Raw genomic sequence first — 13,227 nt, 5'->3', positions numbered from 1 at the left:
CAAAAAACATTCAAGTATGCATAAAACATTCACCAGAAAGACTGTAGGCTGAACTATAAAACAAGTCTTGATTAAAAAAGAATGAAATCATATGGGATGTTCTCTGGCAGAATGGAATGCAATTAAAAAGCAGTGATAATAATGACAGTAAATGATAATAATAAAAGGTAGTTTGAAAACAGAAATAAAACATTTCTATATAATTCATGAGTCAAAGAAGAAATCACAAGGGAAATAAATACCATGAACTAAATGATAATGACAACATAAAAATTGTGGGAAAATATTTCAAGTTGTTTATAGAGGGAATTGATAGCTTTATATACTGATACAAGACAAGATAAAAAATCTAAAATCAATGGTCTAAGATTCTATTTAAGAAACCTGAAAAAGCAACATTGCACAACAAAAGTTGTACATAAATAAAAAATGAGGTAAGTACTAATTTATTAAATTGTTACTATTATTTAGTCACTAAAATTAATAAGGATTAAAATAGCACTAATATGATCAACAAGAAAACAGAGTAAGTGTATATAAAACCTAAGTGGGCACAATAGTAAAAAATAAATAATACTCAGTCCAATCAATTCCAAAAAAGTAAGAAAGGACAGAAAAGAAAACCAAACAGGCAAGACATTTAGAAACCTATTCAGAACATGGGAAATTTAAACATAATTATGTATCAAAATTATACTTAAAGTAGATGGAATATACACTAATTTAAAATCAAAGTTTTTCCAACTAAGAGGTAAAAGGTCCAGTGAAAGTCTCAGTTACTCAGTTGTATCCGACGCTTTGTGACCCACATGGACTGTACCCCGCAAGGCTCCTCTGTCCATGGAATTCTCTGGGCAAAATTACTGGAGTGGGTAGTCATTCCCTTCACCAGGGAATCTTCCTGACCCAGGGATCAAACCCAGGTCTCCCATATTGAAGGCAGATTCTTTACTGTCTTAGCCACCAGAGAAGCCAAAAAAAAAAAAAGCCCAAATATATGTTATTTATCAAAAAACTGATCTAAAATATAAAGATAAAAGAGGTTGAATATAAAATAAGAACATATAAATATCAACCAAAAGGAAGCTGATACACACACACACAAATATATAGTTACATTAATATCTGATGCTAAAGCTGAATCTCCAATATGTTGGCCACCTGATGCGAACAGCCAATTCACTGGAAAAGATTCTGATGCTGGGAAAGATTGAGAGCAAGAGGATAAAGGGGTGACAGAGGATAAGATGGCTGGGTGGCATCACTGACTCAATGGACATGAGTCTGAGCAAACTCAGGGAGATAGTGAAAGACAGGGAACCCTGGCGTGCTGCACTTCATGGAGTCGCAGATAGTCAGACATGACTTGAGGACTGAACAACAACCACAACAGCAGATCAAAAAAGAAAGGAAAAAAAAAGGATAAAGGAGACTTAACTGTAAAAAGGAGACTTTATAATATGTCCAATTAACCAGAAGGATGTAACAGCTAGTGTTCACTAAATAATGCATTCTCAAAATGTGAAAATACTATCTTTATAGAACTATAAGGATAAAGAAATACATCCTCAATCAAAACGGGTGCTTTTAACCCATTTCTCTTCATAAACGAAGAAATAAACAGGTGAAACAGTCAGTATTGGTGTGGAAATACAAATATCATGATTGTGTTGTCATAATAAAAAAGAGGTTGTTGTTCAGTCACTAGGTCATGTTTGATTCTTTGCGACACCATGGACTGCAGCACGTGAGGCCTCACTGTTCTTCACCATCTCCTGGAGTTTGCTCAAACTCATGTCCATTAAGTCAGTGATGCTAACTAATCATCTCACCCTCTTGCACCCCCTTCTCCTTTTGCCGTCAATTTTCCCAGTATCAGGGTCTTTTCCAATGAATGGGCTCTTCACATCAAATGGCCAAAGAACTGGAGCTTCAGTTTCAACATCAGACCTTCCAATGAATATTCAGAATTTATTTCCTTTAGGATTGAATGGTTAGATCTCCTTGCTGTCCACGGGACTCTCAAGTCTTCCCCAGCACCACAATTTGAAAGCATCAATTTTGTGGCACTCAGACTTCTTTATGGTCCAACTCTCACATCTGTAAATGACTACTGGAAAAACCATGGCCTTGACTATATGACCTTTCTCAGTAAACAAAGTAATGTCTTTGCTTTTTAATATACTGGGTGGGTTGTCATAGCTTTTCTTCCAAGAAGTAAGCATGTTCTAATTTCATGGCTGCAGTCACCATCTGCAGTGATTTTGGAACCCAAGAAAATAAAATCTGACACTGCCTCCAGTTTCTTCCCCTTCTATTTGCCATAAAGTGATGGGATTGGATGCCATGATCTTCATTTTTTGAATGTTGAATTTTAAGCCAGCTGTTTCACTCTCCTCTTTCATCTTCATCAAGAGGCTCTTTAATTTCTCTTTCCTTTCTGCTATTAGAGTGGTATCATCTGTGTATTTGATGTTGTTGTTATTTCTCCCAGCAATCTTGATTCCAGCTTGTGATTCATTCAACCTGGAATTTCACATGATGTACTCTGCATATAAGTTAAGTAAGCAGGATGACGATATACAGCCTTGTCATACTCCATTCCCAAGGTTCATACATCCATGAACTTTGTCCTACTAGTTCAACAGTTTTGATTTGAACCAGTCAACTGTTCCACGTCCGGTTCTAACTGTTGCCTCCTGACTGCATACAGGTTTTTCAGTAGACAGGTAAGGTGGTCTGGTACTCCTATCTCTTTAAGAATTTTCCACAATCCAACTGGGTGCTTTTAACATATTTATCTTCATAAATGAAGAAATAAACAGATGAAACAGCCAATATTGCCCTGGAAATATAAATATCTGATGCTGTTGCCATAATTCAAAAAGATACATGTACCCCAATGTTCACTGGAGCAGCACTTACAATAGAAGAGACACGGAAGCAACCTAAATGTCCGTTGACAGAGGAATGCATAAATATACGCAATGGGATATTACTCAGTCATAAAAAAGAATGAAATGTCATTTGCAGCAACATAGTTGGACCTAGAGATTATCATACTAAGTGAAGTAAGTCAGACAAAGACATATCATATGATATTGCTTATATGTGGTATCTTAAAAAAAATGGTGCAAACGAACATATTTACAAAACAGAAAGTCACAAATGTAGAAAACAAACTTATGGTTACCAAAGTTGCAAGCAGGGTGGAGGGGATAAATTAGGAGACTGGGATTAACATATACACACTATTATTTTTATGTATTTTGATGAAATATATAATTAATAAGGACCTACTGAAAAGCATAGAGAATTCTACTCAATATTCTGTAATAACCTATGAGAAAAGAATGTAAAAAAGAATAGACACATGTATATGTAAAAATGATTCACTCAACTATTCACCTGAAACTAACACAACACTGTAAATCAACTATACTCCAATAAAAAAAATTTTTTTTAATGATTAACTGTATTGGCTTAAGTGACTTATGTAGACACTTACACCTAACAATTTCAGAACACAGGTCACCTTGAAGATATTGCAGGTTCAGTTTCAGACCACCACAATAAACTAAATATCATAATAAAGTGAGTCAACCCAAACAAACATTTTGGTTTCCCAGTGCCTATAATATTTATGTTTATACTCTACTATAATCTATTAAGTGTGCAATAGCATTATGCTCCAAAAAAGTGCCAGTCAGTTCAGTTGCTCAGTTGTGTCCAACTCTTTGCAACCCCATGGACTGCAGCATGCCAGGGCTCCCTGTCCATCACCAACTCCCGGAGTTTACCCAAACTCAGGTCCATTCAGTCGGTGATGCCATCCAACCATCTCATCCTCTCGGCCCCTTCTCCTCCCGCCTTCAATCTTTCCCAGCATCAGAGTCTTTTCCAATGAGTCAGTTCTTCGCACCAGGTGGCCAAAGAATTGGAGTTTCAGCTTCAGCATCAGTCCTTCCAAAGAACATTCAGGACTGATTTCCTTTAGGTTGGATCTCCTTTGATTAGGAAAGAATGCTAAAAAACAAAAGGCTAACCATCATCTGAACCTTCAGTAAGCCATAGTAGCAAAATCAAAGATCATACATTACCAAAACTACTATAATAGTGGATTGGCCAAAAAGTACCTTCAGTTTTTAAGTAAAAATAAAAGACATACTTTTCATTTTTACCATGAACTTTATTGAACAATATATTTATCATTTTGTTCTACTAAATTCTGTCACTTTTCAGGTAATTGCATATGCATCATCTCAAAACTTTTTATCTTTTTTGGGCAAAGAACTGTTCCAGGTGCCTTTTACAGTCTTCGAGGAAACTTTTTCCCACTGGAGAAATTTTTTCCATTAAGAGAATCTGTAAAGACGGAAATAAGTGGAAATCCAAAGGTGCAATGTCTGATGAATATGGCAGACGAATTAATGTCCTAGCCAAGCTATCACAGTTGTTGCCTGGTCATCAAAGAAACACATGTTCTTGCATTATCCAGATGGAAGATGATGTGTTTTCTGTTGACTAATCTGGACACTTTTTGTGAAGTGCTGCTTCCTGTTGGTCTAATTGAGTAGTACTTGTTGGAATTAATAGTTTGGTTTTCCAGAAGGAACTGATAATAGAGGTCTCCCTTCCAATCCCAGCATATACACAACATCACCTTCTCTGGATGAAGACCAGTATTCCATGTGGTTGGTGGTGGTTCATTTTGCTTTGCCCCACATTATTTTGCCGTATTCACTTTTCATCACCTGTCATAATGTGCTTTAAAAATGGAATGTTTTCATTATGTTTAAGCAGAGAATCACATCCAGAAATATGGTCAAGAAGATTTCATTCGCTTAACTAATGAAAATAACCAAGCTGGTGCAAATGACTTTCAAGGCTTGATTTAGATCTTTTGAGTATGTCAGCTATTTCCTGCATGGTATAACACTGCCTCGGAGAAGGCAATGGCAACTGACTCCAGTACTCTTGCCTGGAAAATCCCATGGGCGGAGGAGCCTGGTGGGCTGCCATCTATGGGGTCGCTAAGAGTCAGACACGACTGAATGACTTCACTTTCACTTTTCACTTTCATGCACTGCAGAAGGAAATGACAACCCACTCCAGTGTTCTTTCCTGGAGAATCCCAGGGACGGGGGAGCCTGGTGGGCTCTATGGAGTCTATGGAGTCGCACAGAGTCTAACACGACTGAAGTGACTTAGTAGCAGCAGCCGCATAACACTGACTGTTCTCAATTAATGTCTTGATTTGATCACTATCAACTTCAAATGGTCTACCCAACTGAGGAGCATTGCCCAGTGAGAAATCTGTAGCAGGAAATTTCATGAACCACTTCTAACATGTTCAGTTAGTCATAGCACCTTCTCCATACATTGCACAAAACTTTTTTTGTGTTTCTGTTGCATTTTTACATTTCTTGAAATAATAAAGCATCATATGCCAAAAATGTTGGTTTTCTCTTCCATCTTCAATATTAAAATGGTTATACAAAAATTCACCAATTTTGTTAAGCTTTTTTTAACCCATGCCAATATGACAGCTGTCACAGTACAATCTACCAAAATTGTTTCAAATAAAGTTAAAGACAACTAAGCAATACTAAAGCCACTGTACAGAAAAAAAACAAAATGAACCTTTTGGCAAACCCAATAACAAAAAATAATAATTAAAAAGTTTGAAATAATGAATTATCAAAATGAGCACAGACACATGAAATGAACATATGTTGTTGGAAAAAATGGCATTGATAAATTTGCTCAACACAGGGTTGCCACAAACCTTCAAGGTGTAAAAATGTATCTGCAAAGTACAGTGATCAATGCTAAGCTACAAAGTAATGGGTGAAAACATTTCAAAGATTAAAAACTAAGCAGAACAGTCTCTCTAAACATACTAAAATTCAGTTAGATATTAGTAAAAAAAAGGAAATTAGGAAGTTTTCCATATGTTTTTGGAAATTAAGAAAATTCCCTTCTAAATAATCCATTTTCTTAAAGAGAAAAACATAATGGACATTAGAAGATATTTTAAAATGCATTATAATAATGATACGAAATTATCAATATTGGAAGTACAAAGTTAAAGTGTGTTTGGATGGAATTTTATGACTTTAAATATATATATTAGAAAAAACAGAAACAAAAATCAGTAACTCCAAGCACCAGCTCAAGAAATTAGAAAAAGTGAAGAGATTTAAACCCAAAGAAGACAGTATGTGGAATAAAATATAAATACTAGAAATTAATGAAAATATATAACAGATGTGATCATCTGTTCATCTTCAACATATTTGTGTCTTCTTGATTTTATGTGATTAGTGATTATACTGACAACTCTATTCCTCATTGTGATGGCACGTGTTACTTTAATATACTTTTTTTGTGTGTGTTTATTGACCAGTTTTCTATAGTTAAAGAAATTATCTGCCTAACTTCAATCAAGAGGTGATGGGGTAATACAGAACTTTGGGTTAGCTTGTAAAGTTGGGAATTAAAAAGGCAACTCTATCATGGTGAGAAATTTGAAGGTTTAATATCCTCAAAGAAAGAGAGACAAAAGGGACTGTCTTGAGCTTTGAGTTAAAAACAATCCATAATGTATTTCACCACTAGCTTGCTTCACAATTCCCATGACTTTGTTTTTACTATCAGAGTAATCAAAAAAATGTCCAATAAAAAAATTAATATAAAGTCATTCTGATCAGTATTTCAAGTGACTGGCAAAAGCAACAGAGAAAGGAAAAAATACTTTCCAGCCAATCTGCACAAAAATCCTACATAAATAAGTCTGCTGAAATTTATAAAGCAACATTAAAAAACACAAAGGAATAATTCACCATGAACCAGAGTTAGTAGAATCAGAGTCACAGGAGGCTTAGATATTAGCACTATCAAGTATGTGTTTGTATATACACAGATTTGAGAATTTCTAGAAATTAAAACACAGTCACTATAATTAAACTTAACAAAAAAATCTAGTGGCATATTACACAGCTGAAGAATGATTAAGTAAACTGAAAAATAATCTTAAGGAAATCATCCAAACTGCTACTTAGTCTGAGTATCCTCAGATTTATTGCTTCTGTTACAGATTTATCATTCTTAGAAATCAATATATGATAAAATGAAAACTTCATTTGTTTATTAGCTATTCTAAAATATTTTTTACTCAGCTTAATCACAGTTCTTATATAAAATAAGTAACTGACCTTTGGCCCTTGGCTACATACAAAGCAATGTTTCATATTTTAATTTACATGAATTACCTTAACAAAATCTCTATCAGTCTTCTCCTTCCATTCTTCTCCAAATACAGTAGAAAAGGATCCTAAAGCTAAAAGAATAAATAGCATATTCAGTAATATGAAATTACTTATTTCACTTAGTTCCTGAATAGATAGGTTTGGAAAAACAGTAAAAATACACCTTAAGATACCTTGTTCACTAAAAACTGCTTCATAATAAATGATAGAAAGTCATGATAATTTCTCTTGAAATACAGTTTTTTAAATTATAGAATTTAAAGAAAGTTTTTGTCACACTCTAAAAACACACAACTGGCTTTCATAATAGTTACACAGACAATAATAATTACTCTGCATTAGTTATGATTTGTAGAAGAAAAAAATATTAAAAAGTCAAACTGATGCTGTTACTATTAGGTTCCCAAACTTTTATAATCTTAAATATTCATTCATTTCAAAAATAATTATATAATTTATATTTGAAATATTAATGGGCAAGATATTCTTTAGGAATAAATCTTTAGAAAACATTCTAAGCCATATAGCTGATTTATAGTTTCTTGATAAAGATGTTTTAGGAGGAAACGCAAACCATTTATTTTCAAAAGCTTCTTCTTAATAACACACTACCCCTGCCTCTCACAACAAAGGTTGAGGTATACAGATACATGTTATACCTTTTTTTTTTCATCTCTATGTTGCTAACTCACTTTGTCAGCAATGGGACTAGACAGTAAAGTCATATAATACAAATTTTTAAACTGTGACACAATAGGCATCGCTCTTTAAAAATCAGGTAAGTACTTTCATCAACTATCTATAATTATATATATTCTATAATGAAAGCTACTGGTTTTCAAATGAAGAAGAAAACTACATAGTGGCAACTGTTAACAGAAAAACTAGCTTTATGAACTTGATTCTTCAAAAAAATACAAGTAAGCCTTCTTAATGGATGTGTTAATAACAAGGATAACACATGGATGTATTTTCTGTTGTAAAAGATTTACTGAATGTTTGTAGTCTTATTACACCTTTAATTACAGACATAATATTTACTTAATATTGTGTGTGTTAGTCACTCAGTCATGTCCTACTCATTGAGACCCCATGGACTGTAGTCTGCCAGGTTCCACTGTCCATGGAATTCTCTAAGCAAGAATACTGGAGTGGGTTGCCATTCCCTTCTCCAGGGGATGTTCCTGACCCAGGGATTGAAACCAGGCCTCCTGCATTACAGGCAGATTGTCTACTATCTGAGCCACCAGGGAAGCCAAGTAATATTTACTTACTATTGAGTTAAAATAAAATTTCTAAAGTACTTAGGTAAGAATAAGACTTTTCATTGAAAAAATATTAAAAAGGGTGAGGAATGAAAACAGTTTAACATTATATTCATATTAGAATCATGAGAACATGATATAAAGGGTAAGTGTGAAGTTTTTAATAAATAAATTTAACTACAGTGACCTAAAGAAGAGTTTCATCAAATGTATACATACATAGCAGCTATATCAGAAAAATAAAGTCCATATACTTCTAAAGAAAGACAAGATTTTGTTTGTCCTGAAGAAAACCTTACAAAGAAAAACTCCATGGGAAAAGAACACTGAATACAAATATAAGATGGAAAAATTAAATTTTTGGCACATGGAATTTTTATTATACTTCTTCAAACACATATCATGTATAAATATCCCACACATTCAAAAGAAGCGGTATCTATATTTTCTCTCAATTAAAATTCCATGCCTAAAAAAATTCAAAACCTCTCAAGAGCCTAATGAAATATATACATAATCACACATACCCTTAATATTTTCATAATGTAAAAACACTGTTTTAAAAGTATATGGTCTTCATAAAGTCCCTATATACTCTGGAACTCTAAATTCTGACTACTGAAATAAAAGAAACATTCCTCAAATAGCATTTGCTAATATTAATTATTAATGATTGCTACTCTACATAATAATTTAGTCTGAGATAAAAAAAAAAGTGCTAAAGAATGTCACACTTCATGCATTAAAACTGGTAAACTCAGTTTATCATATATATACAAATGAAATCCTTATCCAATGATTAAATGGTAAGAATTCACCAAAATTATTATGGCCTGAGAATATTTATTCTTTCTAAAAACTTCATTTTAAGATTTCTAAAAATGAACCAATGTTAAACTCCATTCTGTATTAAATGCTGAAAAATGTATTTAAAAGATCAAGATGAAATATTAGAAAGCAAAGAACATAAAAGTGAGGTGGAAATCCATGAAAGTTAGATCTTCACAGTTACAATTCAAACTGATTAAGTGCTGATCTTTGTTCCTCCTCCACATTGTAACCAAAAATAGTTTCAGAAGTTTAAGAAACTAATTTCAATTTAATTGCAAAACGTCTTCATATAAAATAAATACATGTCAGATTTTAAGGAATTCTATTTAGGGAACTCCCTGGCAGTCCAGTGATTAGGACTCTGTTCTTACTGCTGAGGGCTTGGGTTCAATCCCTGGTTGGAGAACTGAGAACCCATGACCTGCATGACACGGCCAACAACAACAACAAGAAAAAGGGAATCCTATTTAGATAATCCCAAATAAAAGCATGCTTGAAAATTACAGAAAAATGAACTTATTTGCAAACATACTGCTACTTAAAGATAAACACAAAAATACTCATATACCTATGAAATATTACAAGAAATTCTCAGACTATTCTATATAATTTCCTATATGATAAAATAATTGCAAAATGTATCAATACTGTAATCTATTAATAGAATAAACTTCTGGCAAAAGAAGTTACAATGGTTGCTGGGGTAGAAGGAGGATTGAGAAGCAAGAAGAAACTTTCTATCAATAACATTCAGCTGACATAGATATTTTAAAAGGACAAACTACGAGCAGGAAAAAATTTCAAAACCTATTTTTTAAAGTCCTATTAAACTACAATTATAGAATTGTGCAATTTGGTCTGAAGAGTAATCCAGATTTGAGATAATTTCACAGAAAACAAAGAACCTGATCTACAAAAACCTACAACTAGAAAATCCTACAAGTAAAACTATGAAATATTTGATAATCCTTATTTTGATTATTATGCAGCAAATTTTCAAATGCATTGACCTAAACTATTTAGTTAAAAAATTTAACTATACACCTGCAGAAATAGACATCAGAAAACAATTTCTTACAGGTCTAGTTTTTTCTATCAAAAGTTTGCATCAAACAATTTCAAATCAACAAACCCACATTTATTCTAAGAAAAATGCAGCATTTTAATTTTGAAAGCTCTAATGAGGTTAAATATCTAATCTATTCAAATATATAAGGTTAAAAAATCCAGACATTCATTATTTTAAATGATACATTTAATATAACAAAAGCAAATAAAGAATGCTATTATATTGACTAATGAAAATATTTTCCTTAAAAACCTTTCAAAAAAATCTAAACACACCTTTAACAGAATGATTATATAATACATTAAACCTAAAACTTACTGTCGTCAAACACCCCGGCATTAGCAAGTAATAATGTGATGATTTTAGGGTCTTTTTCAAGTTGCATGACATGTTTGCTTTCATTTGACAGGAGAGTGCATACATTAATAGCAAAGTCCACTTCGTTTGGGAGTCCAGATAACAGTGAAAGCACCAGTTTATTGTAATCATTTGGCGAATTGAAGTCCATAGATAGCCCATAACTCTGACGGAGATAATCTAACAAAGACAAAAAACAACACTGTTAAGTATATCAAGGATGAGAAATCATTTTTGGTTAATATCTTCTAAATACAGGATAGAAGTTTGCTTTCTTTTATAAAATACAAACTGAGTAGAAGTTTAGAGTCCAGTTTTTGAACTTGTGAAAATTACACTCCTCAAAAAGTATTAATATACAAGAAATACATATATTCTCTTTGATATCATTGCCAAACTATTGTATCATTATTTTAATATACCTAATCTACACTTTTTATTCTTGCATTTCAAGGAACTTTTTCTGATTTTTTAAGTACTATAAGCCAGAAAGCCTGGTTCCTTTAGAATTTTTAACAACATCATGTTTCAAAACACATTGCCTACCTTCTTTACCCAGTTTTGGGAGGATTATTACTTTTTCAGGTAAGATTTTTTTTGACATTTAACTAAAATGTAAAGTTCATGCTTTCAGTTCTACAGTTCTAGGAGTTCTGAAAGTCTTTTAACCACAATTGCAATGGAGATAAGGGAGTATTTCTATCATCCCAAAGAAGCTTCTTTATGCTCCTTAGTAGTTGATGTGTCCCCCTTTATCCATAAACAACCATTGATCTACTTTATTTCAAAATGCCAAATAAAAAGAATCACACAATACTTATATTTTTGTGTCTGATTTATTTTCATTTAGCAAAATGATGTTGAGGTTGATACCCATTTTAACGTATGTATCAGTAATTGGTTCTTTTTTATTGCGATGGGTTGTATGTCTTAATTGTTATATTATGGCTATAACACAATTTGTTTATCCACTCCCTAGCTGAAGAACATCTGGACTGTTTCCAGTTTTTAGCACTTCTGAATACAGTTGCTAATAACATTCACACACAGGACTTAGTGCAGACATATTTCTTCATTTCTCTTGGATTGCTCGGTCATATAAAATGTATGTTTAACTTTGTTTAGAAACTGTAAAAGTTCTCCAAATTAGCTGTAATATCTTGTCTTTTCATCAGTGATGCATGAAACTTCTTGGTGCTCGTGTGCATCCTTGTCAGCACTTGGTACTGTCAGTTTAAAATATTCTGAATATGAGCCACTTATCTAATATTTGTTTTGTAAATATTTTCTTCCAGATAGTGAGTGGTTTCCCTTTTCATTTTCTCAACAATGTCTTCAAAAAACAGAAGGTTTAATTGTGATGAAGTCTGATTTATAAATTTTTACCTTTACAGTTCAAACTTTCGTGTTCTAACAAATCTTTTCCTAACTAAAATTTTATGTAGGAGAATTGAAACATTTTTAAAACTTTGAAGATAGGATTACAGAAAACTAATATATAATCATAATACATATATTAGAAAATGTTGTATTTTTATAATTACTGACTCTAAACTGGTGCAATTTAGGCCTTGGCAGCTATGTCCTAAGACATATACCCCTAATACATTTATCATACAAGATCTAACTAGTGTAATGGGAAAAGGAAAGAAACAAGAGTTAGAAAACTGCTACACAAAACATTTCAGCAAATATGGATTTGAAAAAAAATCTTTTAAGAATGTCACTAAATGGAATGCAAGTAGGAATCTATTGTCACAACATTCCACAGAAGAAAATCATGTAGGTAAGAAACTTCACTTCCCAACAGATATTTGAAGAGACACCTCTTCAATATTAAAATATTCTAGGAATTTCTCCTTAAGTATCACAATATAATTATAAATGAATTGACATAGATTCTTTATAATATTTAAGGTTGAACATTTCTCATATATAACATAAATATCTTGGGAAAATGTAACATGACTTCTGTGAACATAGAAATACATTTTGGTATTTATTGCACATTGGAACTGATCATGAGATGCCAAGTTTCAGCAATAGTTAAGTCTTTAGATTCCACAAAATTTTCAGGCAAATTTCCAATAGAAATAAAAATCTGGAACCCATAATTCAACATCTGTCACAGTCTTGTTGTGCTTTCAATATGATCTTGGAATTGGTCTGTTTGCTACTGAAGAATAACAGATGCCACCATTATACTCAACTCAATACATCCTTACATGAATGACTTTGCCAAAAGACATCTCCAATTAAAATAAAATAAATTAATATGATAATTATGAAAAGTCCTTTAACTATATGATGTTTGGTAAAGATTCCTTCTTAGGAATATAATATAAGAGAAATGCTTACAAGATTTTAAGAGCATCCCTTCCCATCCCCAAGGAGGTATGTTTGAATAGGTACAATTTTATAACAGGAATGAGAT

The 13,227-nt window shown here is 32.6% G+C and overlaps 1 protein-coding gene across 1 annotated transcript in view; it reads right to left on the bottom strand.

Annotated features, from left to right (window-relative positions):
* Window positions 1-13,227, bottom strand: part of ARID2 (AT-rich interaction domain 2) — a 208,334-nt gene that overhangs the window by 76,558 nt on the left and 118,549 nt on the right. Inside the window, exons 5-6 of the mRNA XM_005907871.3 lie at window positions 10,755-10,973; window positions 7,275-7,342 (exon numbers count right to left, since the gene is read on the bottom strand). Of these exons, the coding sequence (XP_005907933.2) occupies window positions 7,275-7,342; window positions 10,755-10,973 (287 nt within the window). The remainder of the gene's footprint in view (window positions 1-7,274; window positions 7,343-10,754; window positions 10,974-13,227) is intronic.

The sequence above is a fragment of the Bos mutus genome, chromosome 5, assembly GCF_027580195.1.
Source record: "Bos mutus isolate GX-2022 chromosome 5, NWIPB_WYAK_1.1, whole genome shotgun sequence".
Taxonomy (NCBI): Eukaryota; Metazoa; Chordata; class Mammalia; order Artiodactyla; family Bovidae; genus Bos; species Bos mutus.
Note: the sequence above shows the minus strand (reverse complement) of the source record. Positions and strands in the feature narration are given on the sequence as shown.